The 16,665-nt window shown below is 38.2% G+C and overlaps 1 protein-coding gene across 1 annotated transcript in view; it reads left to right on the plus strand.

The window, feature by feature from the left end:
• ADGRV1 (adhesion G protein-coupled receptor V1) overlaps positions 1-16,665 on the plus strand; it is a 321,657-nt gene that overhangs the window by 225,181 nt on the left and 79,811 nt on the right. Inside the window, exon 88 of the mRNA XM_075727117.1 lies at positions 15,200-15,357. Coding sequence (XP_075583232.1) covers positions 15,200-15,357 — 158 coding nt within the window. The remainder of the gene's footprint in view (positions 1-15,199; positions 15,358-16,665) is intronic.

The following is a 16,665-nucleotide window of genomic DNA, read 5'->3' on the forward strand; positions in this document are numbered from 1 at the left end:
TAGTGAATATAGTGTTACTCATAATGAATCTTGTCATGCGAGTAAAGGTGATAGGGTCACATTTCTAGCAGCACTTCCCACTGATATAGAGTTGTCTTTCAAAAAATTGTTGGGACAATCTGTCCCAACAAGCAAGCCTTGGCTTGATTTCTGGCAATTGTAATTTCTGCTGCTTTCTGGGTTTACATTTCTTAACCAAAATGGTCTAACTGTGTTTTCATTACCTCTTTTCCCTCCTTCTTCTCCTCTTCCCTCACTCTCTTTCCTCTCTATTTGCTGCATAGAGGAAAGAAACTAAAAGAAAACTAAATAATGCCAAAGGATTGACTGCCACATTATCACTCTATAAAATCTGGAAAAACTGTTATTAAACATTTTGGATTTCTTTTGAAACTTGCATACAGTAAAATAATTAATTTCCCCATGTTGAATTATATATGAAAGAAAAGGTATGGGCCTGTCTCTGAGCTAATCTGCATGAGATATAAACTGATTTAAATTAATCAAACACAAACACGGCTTTCATTTTCATTCAGACCAAGCAATACCCACAGCCGTAGTATGGGCAGTGAGAGATTTCTTGGGTTGTTCATTTTCCCATCATCCCGAAGAAGTGACAGAGGCCAAGTACAGCACTGAATCAAAGGGGGTCAGAGTAGCCATTAGGCTTTGGGCAGTACTATTTGATTACAGAAGTCTCAAAATGTACTTGTACAAGTGGGTGACGTGTTTCACAGCTGTACTGGACTCTTTGGGGCAGCTTTTACGGTTCATCTGAGATTTGCTTGCTTTGACCAATAAGCAGATGACGCTCAGTGTTCCAGAGAAAATCCCCTATTTCCTTTTGAGGAAAAGTAATTAAACAAAAGCAAAAGTAACATTATGGTGTAATCTTTAAGCTGCAGCAACAGGGAAAGCACTCGCCTTTTTAATTTTTTTCCAAAATAATTCCATAGGTCTCTACAATCTTTCTCAATCAACTGTTTTGCTGAAATTATAGGGTGAAAAGTGTTTTTTCCCTGATTCCATTTCTTGCACTCCATCTCTTAGGTAAGTAGAGCAAATTGAACCAGGAATCTTTTACATTTTCACATCAAAATTTGTGTAGTTGTCACCTTTCTTTTATGGATTAAGACCACAGATTAATGTAGGATAACCTGTGAAACACCGGGTAGAACATCGTGGCCATGGGTTTATGAAGAACTTGTGCGACATAGAGAGAATAACATTTCTTGCAAAGGTGCACAAAAGTGTAAGATGAACTTGTAGCTCCAACCAGACAGGTATTTTTGGGGCAGAGGCTCAGTGCTTGCTCAGGAGCTGCTGTTCCACGCCTTTGCTAGGTGCCTCTTCTCCCCAAGGGAGCTGCGCTGGCTTCAGGACTGTCTGCTGCAAGGAGTGGCTTATCTCTGTTTCTGCAGCATGCGGGCACCAGCTAACAAAGCACAGCCTTGTAAAACCCTGTTAATAAACAGCTGGTGGAGCCAGTAATGCCCAGCCTTCAACAAGCAGCAGTTTGTCATCCTGTGGCTAACACAGGTGGAAGTGGTGCCAGCTGTGCTCCTTGCTGGAGGTAGCTGCGCGCTGTGGGACTGCTGCCGGAGGGGACCCGAGCTCCTCGGGCATTGCCTTTGGCATTTGCTCAGCATCAGAGCACAGAGCCAAGAGCTGAGCTTTGCTGGGCAGCCTCGCAGGCAGCTGGGCGTGTATCTGCCATTTCACCATCTGGGAAAAGCAGATGCAGCACTTTCGATAAGGGGCACGGGGGTGCAGACTCGCTGCTCTGCAGGCTCACACATGCAGGTTTTTTCAGACTGCTTGTGAGGAAAGGAACTGGTCCTTCCTCCAGAGCAGCAACACCGCGAGTTTCCACTCTGCACAGCGTCCTGCACACACTGTACTGAGAGCTGCATATGTTTGCAAAAGCAGGGGGAAAAGAAAAAACACCTAGAAAACCCCAAACAAATTCTACATAATGCAAAAGCCTCTGTTAACATCCGGGGCTGGAGATTCTCTGGCTGTGTTCTCAGGGGATAATTGAGACAAAGTTTTAAAAAAAACCCTCACTAATATCAGGAAGGGTTGCCTGTGGTTCACTTATCAGCCAGAACATTTATTTATATTAGCGTTGTTTGCTTATCGGTAACAGCACCCACATGAGCTTATGGTAGAAGTTCAGCAAACACTGTATTGTTTAAGTTAAAAATAAGAAATCTTTATAAATGTTGGTGCATTTTGTTACATTTCTGATTTGTTTTACTTGACATATTCTTAGCTTTCCTAAATGTCTTTTCTTACTGGTAGAAAGCTGATAAATTTTTAGCAAATTTATTTTGTAAATTACAAAAAGGATATTTTTCAGAACTGGAAGCAACAGGAACTGACATTTAAAAAGCTTTAGATATATATCATGCAGAGAGAACTGTAATATTTATAACTTGTGTCTGTCGTCTTAAATTTCAGAGGTGGTTTACACATAACAGATTATTCTTTGGGAATGGAAACCACTAATTTTAGGAAACTTTTTTCTGCATAAAATGTAACTCCAGCAGAGTGTAATTTTTTATAAAACTTCTGTAATCATCTCACACCTTTTAATTTCAATGGAGTCTGTATTTATGATCCACTTGCTTGCATTTAGGACCCAGTTCTCACACCTGGCTACATTTTTTAAATGGAAAGAAATAGGCAAAATATTTCTAGTAAGAGCATGTACTTATGTAAATATCACTTTAAAATCTTAAACTGTTTCATTAGAAATTTCCAGTGTGTAACAAATACATTTCCAAGATTTTTTCTCATAAAACCAGAACTTAAGCTGTTTTATAATGCTGAACTATGACTCAATTTAAGGACATCAGAGTTCAGTTTAAAATTTGATACAGTCCATGAAATTTGGCCGACATGGGTTAAGCATGCAGTTTGTTTGCAAGTCATTAAAAAAAAGTGGCAGGGATTTTCCAAAGAATATAGGAGAGCTGGTGGGCAACCACATCCTGCCAAGGCAATATCAGTGGGCTGTGGGCTGCACCAGGACTCTGAAAGCTGTAGTGACACCCTTTGACTCAGTTATAAACCAGTGCTTTCACCCTACCATAAGGCCGGTTATTGGATTTACCCGATGCAAATATAAATCAGATAGCTCTCTCCTGGTTATTTTGAACTACTCTCTTGTTGCAGAGCAGACAAAAAAAAAAAAAAAAAAATCTATTTCCTGAGAGGAGCCTCTTGCTAAAAGAAACCCTTGCATATCAGAGAGTCATCAAAATATGAAGCCATGCCGCATTTCATCTGGTCTTCACTGCTTGAACAACCTCGCTAGCCTGCCAAGTGTAATTTAGAGTACCCTGAAGTGGCTGTAATTTATGCTGATCAGTATGAAATTGGTCTTCCCTGCTAAGCCCTATAGAAAAATCAGCCTAGTTGGAGAGAAGGCCCTTCTCAGTGTGTTCATACTAAGATTTCTGAAGGACTGAATCACGAAAGCGGACATACTGTGTCTTCCTGAGTCATGATACCACTGTTCTTGTCTTCCCGTGTTTGATTTACCCAAGCCATGTCACTCCTCCTTTTAAAACTTGCTATGGGCCTGAGGTTGTTATGAATAATGAGCTGTTAGAAATGCAGAGTAGATCTGACCATTAATGCTTAGCTTCAGTGCAGCTGCTACAGCCTTTTGAGTCTTATTTTTGTCAAGGCATTCATGGCCTTGTGTAGTGTTGCTGGAAGACAGATGTTTGTTTTTATCAAATCATGTTTTTACACTTTTTGGTGAGGGATGCATGGCATTTAGAAAAACAATGTTATTATCATAATCATTATTATTATTATCATTATCATCATGTAATAACAATGTATTTTTAAGAGAATGGAAACTGTTGCTTCCTTTCCATGCAGGTCATTATGCAGCTGCAGTACATTATTTAATTATTACCTTTTTTTGTTTTCTGTAGTTGCTGGAGTTTTCTGCTTCAGACAAAGATGCTCAAACACTGCTCTTAGCTTCTGAAACAGCACAGGCATAAGCATTCACTTTTGCTGTCTGGGAGATTATGACATTCAAATTTGCAGAAAGACCAGTTTATGTTCAGGCCTTCATTTATATATTTTATTAGTTTAACTACTGAAATATGACCATCACAGTATGAACTTAGTGTAATGAATCAGTATTTCAATGTACTTTATTAGCTGATTTTAATTTACATATAAATGCTGTAATAAAACTGTAAGGAGATACATTCTCCTAATCATCATTGGGTTTTCTGTAGAAGTTTGATCTTAACCACTGTAAGTCAAGACAAAGAAAAAAAAATACTGGTGTATAAATTTTCAGGACCAACTTGAAATACTATAAAGGGGCCTGCTTCTCTCCAGCTGTTAGGTATCCACCATACCTTAGGTATCCACCATCACCCAAAATTAGATATTTCATTCCTAGAATTGAGGAGGTTGCTACCTGTCACTTTTGAAAATGTTTTAAATTATAAAATGACACGTCAAATTCCAAACATTCATGCCAAATAAGAAAGGTCCACGGACTGATACCTGGCCTAAAGATTAAGTGACGCAGACTGGTTCTCATTCACATTTGTTTGAAATCTCTCCCCCAGCCAAAACTACATAACACTTGGTCCTGTATCTGCTCTGGTCTCTTCAAAGAGTCTTCACAGCAATAAAATGTATTGCTTTGTGTGGTTTTTTTCAATTCAGACTATCTGAAACAACATGAGAGTTGCATTGACAGCAACCAGAGAATGTTTTTGTAACACAAAACTGAAGGTATGTATGGTGTGCCCTCACAGGCTGGGACATGGGTATTTTTGAGAGACCTAAGGCCTGGAGTAGGGTTGGAATGCTGTTGATAGACTGTAGAGCATCAAAGGAGTAAAATCTGCTGTAGTTTCATCAGTAATGACTTTTTTGACTCAGTCTGCCTCTGCCTGGACATTGTTTTGAAAATACCTAGTTGGAGTGAGGCAAAATGGAGTTAGGCATTTTGGGTGGTAAGAGGATCCATGCTTGACCATAGATCTCTAGATCTTCATTTGCCCGTGTGGGTGTTCCCCACTAAGTCAGTATTGAATGAGGATGGGAATTCTTCCTAGATCCTTGTTTTTCCTTTTCACTTAACCAGATGTATTGTGCCAACATTGGACCAACATTTGGTTGAAAAATGTTATTTCAAGCTGTACTTGGAGGTAAATGCATTCATAAAGGCAGAGGCCTGATTGCCTGAGCACTGTCCTGACAGCATGTCTCCTGCATTGTGCTTTTTTACCTGGCACTGACATCCTCAAAAGCCTTGTAAAAATTATTTTACATCATTAAGTTTTCATTCTATGCTGCAAATGGAAATTGTAATCTTTATAGCCTATGCTTAGTAAGTATAGATGATTGAAGCATTACTCAATACTGTTGTTTGCATGCCATGTTATTACTCAGTGCACACCTGAAACCAATGGTTGCTTTCTGAAGGCTTATGAAAAAATTGTAATGCTTGGGATGTTGTATTGTATTGCAATGTACTTTGCCCTTTGCAAGAGAAAAAAAAAAATCTTTGCTGATGGGTTGTTTAAAAATTCTCTTGTTTATGTCTTATGCATATCTTTAGAGAGAGATTCTCTGACCAGTAGCAGAATGCAAGACATATTAGCAGTGGAAGTAAAGTTTTTAGTAAACGTTATTTTGGGTACTGCATAAAGTAAACACTGCATTGTTAGACTGGAGCGATACATGTGGTTTTCATCATTGTGCATCTGAAGGATTACATTTCCTATTATGCAGTTTGGACTGTGCAATATTGTAGTTGATTATGGATATAAATGAGCTTGCTTATCATCAGAGGCAGGGGCAGGCAACATCCTAGTCAAATACCAAATAGGATGTAAATAAAATAGATGCTAGGCATGTTCTCTGGATGCATGCAGTTATGCTGTGCATGTGCATAGTTTGCAGTTATTGATAAGAAGGGAAGGGAAGGGAAGGGAAGGGAAGGGAAGGGAAGGGAAGGGAAGGGAAGGGAAGGGAAGGGAAGGGAAGGGAAGGGAAGGGAAGGGAAGGGAAGGGAAGGGAAGGGAAGGGAAGGGAAGGGAAGGGAAGGGAAGGGAAGGGAAGGGAAGGGAAGGGAAGGGAAGGGAAGGGAAGGGAAGGGAAGGGAAGGGAAGGGAAGGGAAGGGAAGGGAAGGGAAGGAGTAGAATTAAGAAATTATCTACGGTGGAAAAAAGAAAACTCAGCTGATCTTCTCTGTTTCCTGCTTTGGGCTTTACTCTGTGGATTGCTTAGGAAATGTTTAACAAGTGTTCACCAGAAGAGTGAGCTTTATCTACAGTAGAACTGAGCCTCAGGGGCTTCGTTAGAAAGAATGGTTCAAACAGAGAAACAAGAGCTGCCTAATATCTTTCATTGTAAGGCATGTGCTTTAGCTAATTTTATATTTTTTTCCCTCAAGCATTAATTTCTGGTCTTGAAAGTACCTTGCAGGTTTGTGTCTGCATCTTCTTTTAAGGGATGTAGCCCTGATCCTTCTGGATCAGCTAAATAGGCCTAATCCCTGCGGTGACTCTTCTGATAGCTGTCAGCCAATCTTGCTATAGTTTAAGCCACTCAGCTTGTGTTTCACAGCAAGAAAAATGTATTACAATATGGAGAAAGTAGTATTTTTTTTTTCCTACTCTTAGATTTCCAGTTCCTTTGGCTACTTGTACTTTGCCAATACATGTCCCTTCTCTTTAGGGGAAAAAAAAAAAAACAAGCAAAACAAAGCAAAACAATTTTTTTCAGTCTTTCTGAGTGGAACACATTTATAAGACCTCTGGTAACCTTCACAGTTACTTCATATGTTTTGCAACACATACTGCTGTTTGAACACCCAAGTATGACATCTACCTCTTTGAAGTAGCATAAAGTTACGACTCATGTCCTGCTTAATGTAATCCACAGTAATTCCAAATTATTTTCTGCAAAATTAAGAACTAGCTAGTGAGTTTGGTAGGTGTGTAGTAGGTTTTACAAATTTTCTTTCCTTGTGTTGCATCCAGCTGTGTAATTCAAATAGTGTCAAGTTTCCAAGTGCATTTATAAACCAAACCTGTAACCTCATGAAAGAATGAAATCAAGTTTATCTGATGTAGTCTGTTGTCCAGAAAAGCATCTTGATTTTTTCTTCTTAATTCTTTGTGAGCTGAATGTTTTATCATGTCTCATCTGTGTTCTGTTAGATCTGTTCAACAGGCTGATATGTCAGTTAGATCATGTTGTTGCCCTTTCTGACCTTTGGAGCAATATTAGTATATGTCTAGTCATCTCAAATTTCACTATATATTCCAAGACATATTAAAAAGGCTGTCAAAAGACTAACTATGTTCTCAGGTAAATTTTTTCAGAATTCTTAGATGAAACTTGGCAAGGAATCATGACTTCAAAACATCCTTCAAACATTGTTCAACATCTTCCTTGCTTACTAATGGACTGGAAAATATTACATTTGCCTCATATAATACAAGCCTGGGATAAAGGAGTTTCCATTCAAATTTAACACAGCACAAAGCTGGAAAGAAGTACATTGAATGTCGGTTATAATTCATAATGTTATTGACATCTGAGATCTGTTCTGGAAAAGCAGTATGGTATTCAGTGAGGACATGTGGAAAGAATTGTATCTTGCCAAGAATAATTAGCTATGCAAAAATAGGTTGGGGAATAACTGGCTGTTTACCAGTTCTTCACGAAAAGATCTCGTGCATATTGTGGATGATAAACTGAGCATGAGTCAACAACTTTGTGCTATGGCACAAAAGGCAGACATGGTATTGGCCTATCTGTAAAGCAACTTAGTCTTAAGGACGCATAAAGTCTTTCTGCTGTGGTCACATACTGAGATAAAATACTATCAAAGGTGGTGGACCCCATAATTTAATAAATACATTAGCAAAGTGATGTAAGCAATGAGACTAGCAAAGGACTTAAATATAAAATATGCTCAGAAAGACTGAAAGATCTAGGACTATTCAGTTAAAAGAAGACTGGAGGGGGAAACTGTAGTAATTTACAAGTAGATAAAGAAACGTTGCAGCAAACAAGGGAAAAATCTGTTTCTCACATCTGTGTTGGCAATGCTAAGATGTAACATGCGTACACCTCACCGAGAAAGATTTAAGTTTAACACTGGGAGATGGTCTCTGGAGGTAAGTGCTGTGAAGCAATAAAACAAGTTTCTTGCAAAGGTTGTGTGTTCCAGGCTAGACAGATATCAGGCAGTAATGACGTAGGGTGTGGTATAGAGAAAAGCTTTTTTTATGGAGAGAAAAGATTTTTAGTTCTCAGCCACAGTACAATTTCCTTTAGTAAAAGGTTCACATAGACAGCAATGATGGTACTTCAAAAATATTTTCAAATTCTCACTTGTGTTAAATCATCCCACACCTGTATCCAGGATACCATCACAGGCCAACACTTGCTGCAATGTTAGGTAGCAAGGTGGCATCTGGTATATATGCATCTGTTTTTTGGCTGGGTTGCAAAGTTCCTGTCTGTGCAGGAAAGCTTAAAAAACCTCCAAGTAAGTGCTACACCACCTTCCATTGCCCAAGATGGCCATAAAGCACAACAGATTGGGCCACTCTCTTTAAATGGATTTTCCACTTAATTTTAATACATGTTGAGTCTGTGTTTTCATGATGTTGTGTGGTCTGTTGTTAGAGTATCTAGAAGACTGCATGAAGTGGAATGAAGACTATGGGTCTAAACCTGTGTCCCTTTGGCACTGTGAATTTTTGTATAATCTTATAGAAGTCTCTAGAATCTTATCTGCTCTAGAAACAGAAATTTCTCTGCTATGAATGTGGCTTGAATTTCCTCAGGAACTAGTGACTATCATCTCCAAGATTACCTGTTTTAAGCTCAGCATACCCTTTCTGACTGGTTTTCTTCACATCTGTTCATAGCAACATAAGCAATTTTTTAAAAAAACCAGCACATACAAACAAAATTGTCTACATATTTCTTTCCCTGTCAGGGGAGAGGAAAACAAAACACAGCACAAACATTAATCTTGTTGCTTAATGTATTTATGGAAAATTACTACTGTTGCAATATAAACCAAAAAAAGATCGGAACTGTATAATCTTCTCAGGCTGAGAATTTGTCAGGTTCAGGAGGCTTTCACACTGCAAAAGCTGACACAATTATCTGCTTTAAGAGTATGCTCACCACTGATTCAGTCTCAAACCCCACATTTTACTGCATGCAGTTTTAAAGTAAATGAGCATTATTTTTTGTTTGCTTTAAAATGCTCTTCTTTAGAGCTCAGTGGCTCATGAGCCACTCTGCATTGATTCACTCCATTTATTCTACTGTCATGGTAGATGGCCATGTGCATAACACATCAGCACTCCTGAATTGTGTGTGCAGAGTCCATGGACCAGGGTCTTTAGCTTGGTGCTAAGGGAAATAAAATAGTACAGCATTACCTGGACTGTTTTGGTTTTGTACCTCACTGCCAAAAGCTGTGAAGGTATTCGACATGAAGAACATCAGTATTCCAAAACAAGCAGCAAGTTGGAAGAAGGGACCAGAGGGAACAGCATAAACTCCTCTAAGAATTATTGCACTAGACGCAGGCCCACACAGGAGCAATTTGTCAGCTGAAATTGCAAGCAAACATATACAAGAGAACTGAATTCATTGGTGATTCTGAGATGCAGTGCAAGACATCAGATCTTCTCAGAGGGTTTTACTTAACAACTGTGTCGAAATTGAAAGCCCAGAGCTTCTGCCTATCAAAAACCTATAATGTTTTCAAAAGAGGGTCGATTATCAAACTGTTAAGCTGCCCAAAACATCAGAAGCAGATAAAATATCATCATCTAGGATGAGTTCATAAAAGAGAGACATTTCAGGTTTTGGTATGTTGTTTAGATACAGGTCATACACACTTTGCTGCAGATAATTTGTCAGATTAACAATTTTTTATCATGTAATTATTTGCAAAAAAACATTTCAATTGTCTGGCCTGCTCTGCACTTAGTAGAAAATTTTTGAGCATGTTCTAGAAGAAATATGAAGTGCCAACTCAAGGGTAATGTAGCCTTCTTCCACAACAGAGCCAAGATCTGGAACAGAACAAGTTGTTTTTTAAGAAAGCCCAGAGTTTGTGGACATCTAGTAATGTATGTAGATCATAACCTAACTTGCATATTTTCATTTCTTAGCAGTCTCATCTACTTTGTGACAAATTTGCTGAGTAAGCATGAATAAAGGATTCAAGCTTTGGCTTTCATTAGTGAGTTTTTTTTAGGTACACAGCTTTTGTTTTCTAAATGGATGTGATGAAATACAAATATAAGTGCAAATCCATGTGTCTGACCTTTACCTTTGACCTTCCTGATGTAATATGTGCAATATGAGCAAACTTACATGGTGCCACTATTCTCTGTTCTCTGTGCCAGGCTACCCCCCAACCAGCAGTGCCAAAAGCAAGGGAAAAGATCAAGAGCTGTCAAGCTTTGTGCCCCAGATTAAATAATAATAATGAAAGTTAAAATAAATAATAAATAAAAAAATAGCAACAACAACAGTAATAATAATAATCTAGGTCTGGCTCTTGAGAGAAACTCATGACAAGTAAACGTCAAAAGGCTAGCTGCCTGCTGACAAAACTAAAACAGAAAACCAAATATTTTTTGTCAGACCAAAAGACTTGTAATTTTTCGTCAAACTTAACCTTGCATAGTTTCAAGATGCATTTGAAGGAAATTGTCCCTGGAATTCAAGACATGGCAATAAAGGAATGAGACTGTCTATAACACATTGAGCTATTTTAAATCTTTCTTGCTTAGAAGGGAACAAAATATGTCAGTCCTTTAACTGAATACCTTCATTAATTTTTTTAAGTAGTCGTTATTTCCTTAGCAATGTTGCTTGGTTGTTTGTTTTTTTTCCTTATTTTTAGTATTAATTATGTAATTGTGTTAACAAATAGTTCCAGTATATATCATGTCAATTGTTTTCTCTTTTTACTTTAAAAATATCAGGAAAAATAAAAGAGGGCCTTCTGTATCTTATGTAGCTGGAATCCCTCTCCAGATTACAGGAAATGTTATGGTTTAAGAGATCATAGAAAGCTTTACAAAGACACTTAAAGGGTCAGATAAACATGCTTCACCCCCTTGAGAAGAAAGCAAGCCTAGCAATCCCTTTTTATAGATTAGAAGGGGAAAAAAAAAAGCAAACCCAGCATTAAAGCCATGATTCTGGCTGGCCAGTGAGGTCATTTTAATCAATGAATCAATTTAAATGTATGTGATTTTCTGATACTGAGTCTTTTCCAAAGGGAAGATGATATTGTCCGTTAATTTGTATGTTCTAATCTCTCCATTTTTGTTGTATTTAAAAGTATCAATTTAGCTTGAATGAACATCTGCAGTTGTTCTCAAGAGAGAAAAAAAATCTTACATAATCAAAGCTGTTTCTCATCATTCTAGTCCTGGCAAAAATATGTAAAGTAAGTGTTTTATTGCTTCGTATTGAAGGGAAAAAACTCATATAGTTTCTGGTTTGTTTTTTTTTCCAGTTCTAAAATGGTTAACAAATCAATACATACTAGTATGGAATTATACCTTGGAGAAGATATATACTAAAGACAATTATTTCTAAAATTATTTCTAGCCTCTTTAGTAGAATTATAACAGATATAGACCTACACAGGCTTTGGACAATGTGTCTAATGTTCTCAGAAGTTGGAGAAAAATATTTGTAAGTTAGAAACATTTGAGATGGAAGTAGAGTGCTGTTTATGGGAAAAGTGACACCATGAGTGGGGTAGGAGATTGGGAGGCTAGCAGAGGGAGTCTTGAAGATAATGAAAATAAATTAGTTTAGCTAAGAGTAGTGGAAGAGAATCAACCAATGGGAATATGTTACTGTCAAGGTTACCAGAGAAATTTATAGTAATCAGGACAAAATCAGGGATCAAAACAAAGTCAATAGTCAGAACAAAGTGGTCAAAACAGAACCAAAGATGGACCCTCCAGTCAGATAACAATAGCCAAGAAGGGCAAGAGTGGAGCCAGCCTGGGACGAAAGCTAAACAGTTGTCTTTTCAATGCTAGAAGACATGTAAGCTGGTAGCAAAACTTCTCAAAACAGTCAGAGGGAAAAAAAGTACAATTTGGTAATAAAAAGTGTTAATAGTCACAGAAACTTTGTAATAAAATGACAGTCTCTGAAGAAGAAAACAGTGTTTCATTTTTTCTTATGCCCATTGTACAAGGCATGTGTTTCAACTGGTAGCTGTAGGGTTGGGGTTTTTTTTGTTGGTTTTTTTTTTTGCTATTACACAGATTCAAAACAAACAAACCAAAAACCTTATAGTTACTCACCCAAGAACAAAATACAACAATAACTTCTTATGCACAATGTCTCTGTCTTCCATGGATTAAAGATTTACTTTACAAAGTCTAGTGCCTGTTTCAAAAGAAAAAAAAAAAAAAAGCAACTTGCTTAAAGGCTATACTGCAGGAGCTAACGCTCTTCTTTAAACAAGTAAGGTTTGTAATTATACAGTTCATTCCAGTTTCCGCATCAGTCTTTCTAGGCCTTTTTCTATAGAATAGTTGTGTTCTGGAACACCAACTTAGTTGATGTTTTGGGACATTTTTATTCTATTCTGTTCCCATCCAATGCTAGGAATACAAGACACACAGTAGTTCCAAGTGGCAAATGTCTCATGGTAATTGAATAATAAATGTGTGCCCCCAGTGTCAAGTATAATAAATATTTTCAGCTGGTCCCTGTAATGATATCCCATATGATTTCAGCATAAAAGATATTTTTCAACATATATCATCACACTACACTACTATATGTGAATAAAACTTACAGGAAGTAGTAGTCATTGTTGAATTGCTTACCATTGCTTTCAAGAACAAAATCCAGAGTAAGCTTTGTAGGTTAATATGGCTTTGCATATTTCTTGTCTACATAAATTTTCAGTGTCTTTTTTAGAGCAAGTGCCTAGGGGTATTAGTAAAAGTGACCCATCTCTGTGGGTTGTCACTTTTATGCATCTTTTGTTAACTGAATGTAAAGGAGTGTTCACAGAAAACTCTGAAGACATTCAGATAGTTTTTTAAGAGTATACGTGATCTCTGAAATACAAAAATGTATCAAATCAAAAAAAATTACAGGTTTCAGAACATTAATATGGTTTTATAGAAGACTATACTTGTGCTAAGATTCTTGGCTTTGGTATAATCATTAAAAGCAGCATAGGTTATGGTAATGTGCCTTCAGGTCTTAATGCTAACTGGGCCCACTCAAGAGTACATTTGGGGAACAAAAATAACATTCATACCAATATTAAAAATTAGAAGGATGAAATGGATCACAGGTCATGTCCAGGAAACAACCGTGTTGTGGCCTCTGCTGAGCACTCGTGAGGCCACACCTGGAACACTGGGTGCAGTTTTGGGCTCTCAGTACAATAAAGATGTGGACAGACTGGACAAAGTCCAGCAAAGGGCCACCAAGATGAGTAAGGGACTGGAGCATCTCTGAAAGGGTGAGAGAGCTGGGACTGTTCATCCTGGAGAAGAGAAGGCTCAGGGGCATCTTATTAATGTATATAAATACCTGTAGTGAGGGTTCAAAGAGCATGGAGCCAGGCTTTTTTCAGAGGTGCCCAGTGACAGGGCCAGAGGTAACGGGCACACACTGAAACACAGGAGGCTCCATCTGAACATCAGGAAACACTTGTTCACTGTGAGTGTGACTGAGCATTGGCACAGGTTGCCCAGAGAGGTCATGGAGTCTCCATCCTTGGAGATATTAAAAAAACACCTAGACACAGTTCTGGGCAACCAGCTCTATGTATCCATGCTTGAGCAGGGGGTTGGACAAGATGACCTCCAGCAGTCCCTTCCTACCTCAACCATTCTGTGATTCTGTGAAACAAACACCTTTAATTGCACTAGAGGGTTCCTACGTTCTCTGTTGCTTGTTTACTTGCGCAGTGATGTTATCAGGTGGTACCTCAGCTTGGTGTCTGACTGAGCCTGTACTTTCTGAAGAGAGTTGTAGAAGGTATCTAGATTCTGCTGGAAATTATTTTGGGATTCACTGAGTGTGCCTGATTGATACTCTGGAGAGCTGACACAGAATGCAATCCCAGAGTCTTGCAGGACTTCCTGGACAGAGTACACATGTTCACCTAAGCAAACCCAGAAAATATGCCAGGTATACCAGTGAAACATGTACCCAGGCTCTTCTCAGATGTATATTATACCAGTATTGACTCTAAGCTTATTTAGCAGAGCTGACCTCACAAACAGAAGGGCTGGGTAAGTTACACCCTCTTAACAGGGATAGCAATGACCACATACTCTCTAGACATACTGACTCCCGAGCCGTCCCTTGGGCCGCTCCATTGTGCGTCATCTCTAGAGTAGGTCAGTGGCAGTAAAGCACATACTGACCTCAGGGGAGTTCAGAGAAAACCCTGATCTTTCATACCATCAAGAGCTCTCTTTAGCTGTCATCTCCATTTCCTTGAAATCATCATCTTATATGTGTAATTTGACTCTTTTTCAGTAATAGCTCATGTTCCTGTCACATCTTTATAAATAATTTTAACTTTAATAAATGGAATGAGTAAGGCGAGACAGGACAACTTAAAAAAAAATGGGAGGGAGTGAGCATTTGGCTTCAGTGTGCAAATGACATACCATTTCCAACAACTTGAGAAGGAATAGTTGCCTTGCCTTTAAGACTTGTTCATTTATTTTAAAAATATATTTCTCAAAATTTCATTTGTGGTTTCAGAAGCTAAGTATAGAAAATTGCATAATGCCCTTTTAGACTTTGGTGACTAAGAGTCATCACATTGAATGAATATAGCATGCACAGAGTTTGTTAAAATATAATTTGTTCTATTGCAACAGTTTAAATCTCTTCTACATTGGTTAAGCTAAAATATAACATGCATACTTTTAAGGTGCAAATAGTATATTTCTTAAGATACAATAAGGAGATAAGAACCAACAGACCCCAATGCATCCTATCACGGTTACTCTGGGAATAAAGAATTTGTGGTTTCTAAAGCATATCCTTTTCCAAAAACATTTGGTTTTGAAATTTCATTCGTGACTGTTCAAGGTGTCTCTTATGTTTATAAACAGCACTTTTTTCCATTTTTTCCATCAGGTGCTTCATTCCAAATGCCTATGCTGCTCTCTTCACTGCTGCTCTGGTGCCATTAATGTGCTTGGTAGTGGTTTTTGTGGTGTTCATCCACGCCTACCAGGTGACCCCACAATGGAAAGCGTATGACGATATTTTTAGAGGACGAACAAATGCTGCAGGTACGATTCATGGGCTACCCCTACACAAACAATTTGGACTTTCAGAATAGTACTGACTGTTCTCACCAGTTCAGAAAACCCCACTAAAAAACCACAGTTCCATAAATACCTACGGAAGTGTTTAAGATAAAGCGTGCTAGTGGTCTCTTTGAAGTCTGTCAAAGTACTTCAATGATGGAAGTTATGCAGATGCTTAACTGTCTTATGAGGATAAAAGTGTGCTAAACCGAAACCAAGAAATTAGTATCACTGGTTATATCTAGTCCAGTAAAGAGAATAGCAGTGACACAGCACCACCCTGCCTGGAGCACTGTATCCCCGTGCCTGGTTTTGGCTGGGGTACTGAAAACCCTGTCCCAGGAAGGGCTGGGGCTCCTCAGGAGCAGTGATTGTGGGGGTGCAGGGCAGCAATAATGTATGAACCTACGCCGTGCTCCTCTGCTCGGCCACAGGTGATGGGCACAGTGCCTGGCCCTTGTGTTTTGCAGTATATTCGGTGGCTGCACAGTCACGTGCCGGCTGCATGTTGGAGTATTTAGAGTTAATGCCTCTGTTTTGAGATTTCCTCGTGCTACTTGCAACTGAAACGTGCTTGAAAGAAAAGACCTGTCTCGTGCAAAACAGGAAGTATTGGTCAGTCTCCTCTGTCAGAACAACTCAAATACAATAATGTTCCCAAAATAACATTGCAGCAGTTTAGACCAATCCTGTAATAATAGGACACTCTGTGGGAAGTTTAGAATAATTATTTTTTTTTCATGGTGTTTTTGGAAAAAAATCTCGGTTTTATAAACAACTGCAAATATATAAATTTTTAATAGCCCTGTATCTATTTTATCCCTGACTACAAGAAGCCAGTTAGATTTTACAAACCTGCGAAAGATTCTTGAATCATTTTCCCAATTCATTACATAAATATCATCTGAACTTAAAAGAGACAATTCATTATTAAATAATTCCATTGAGTAGTCCAGTGCTTGTAACTGTTCAGATTTATAAAGAGTAGCTGTCTTGTTCCAATGCTCGACTTTCCAGTGACAATTGTATTACAAAATGAGGGGCTGTGGTTTTTTTGAGCATTTGGGCTAAAGAAATATATTCCTTTTATGAGAAAATGAAAATAAATAATAAATATTTATTATCTGGACATGTCTTCAAATATTAATTTCTTTCTTAGTGAAAAAATCTCAGCTTGACTAAGAGCTATATGAATTTGGATAAGGTCTGATAAATATAGCTTATAAGTATGATACTCAAGGCCTTACTTGCACTTTACTCTTTCATTTCTTTCTGATATGAGGGATGGCC

This window comes from Pelecanus crispus, chromosome Z (assembly GCF_030463565.1).
Source record: "Pelecanus crispus isolate bPelCri1 chromosome Z, bPelCri1.pri, whole genome shotgun sequence".
Lineage (NCBI taxonomy): Eukaryota > Metazoa > Chordata > Aves > Pelecaniformes > Pelecanidae > Pelecanus > Pelecanus crispus.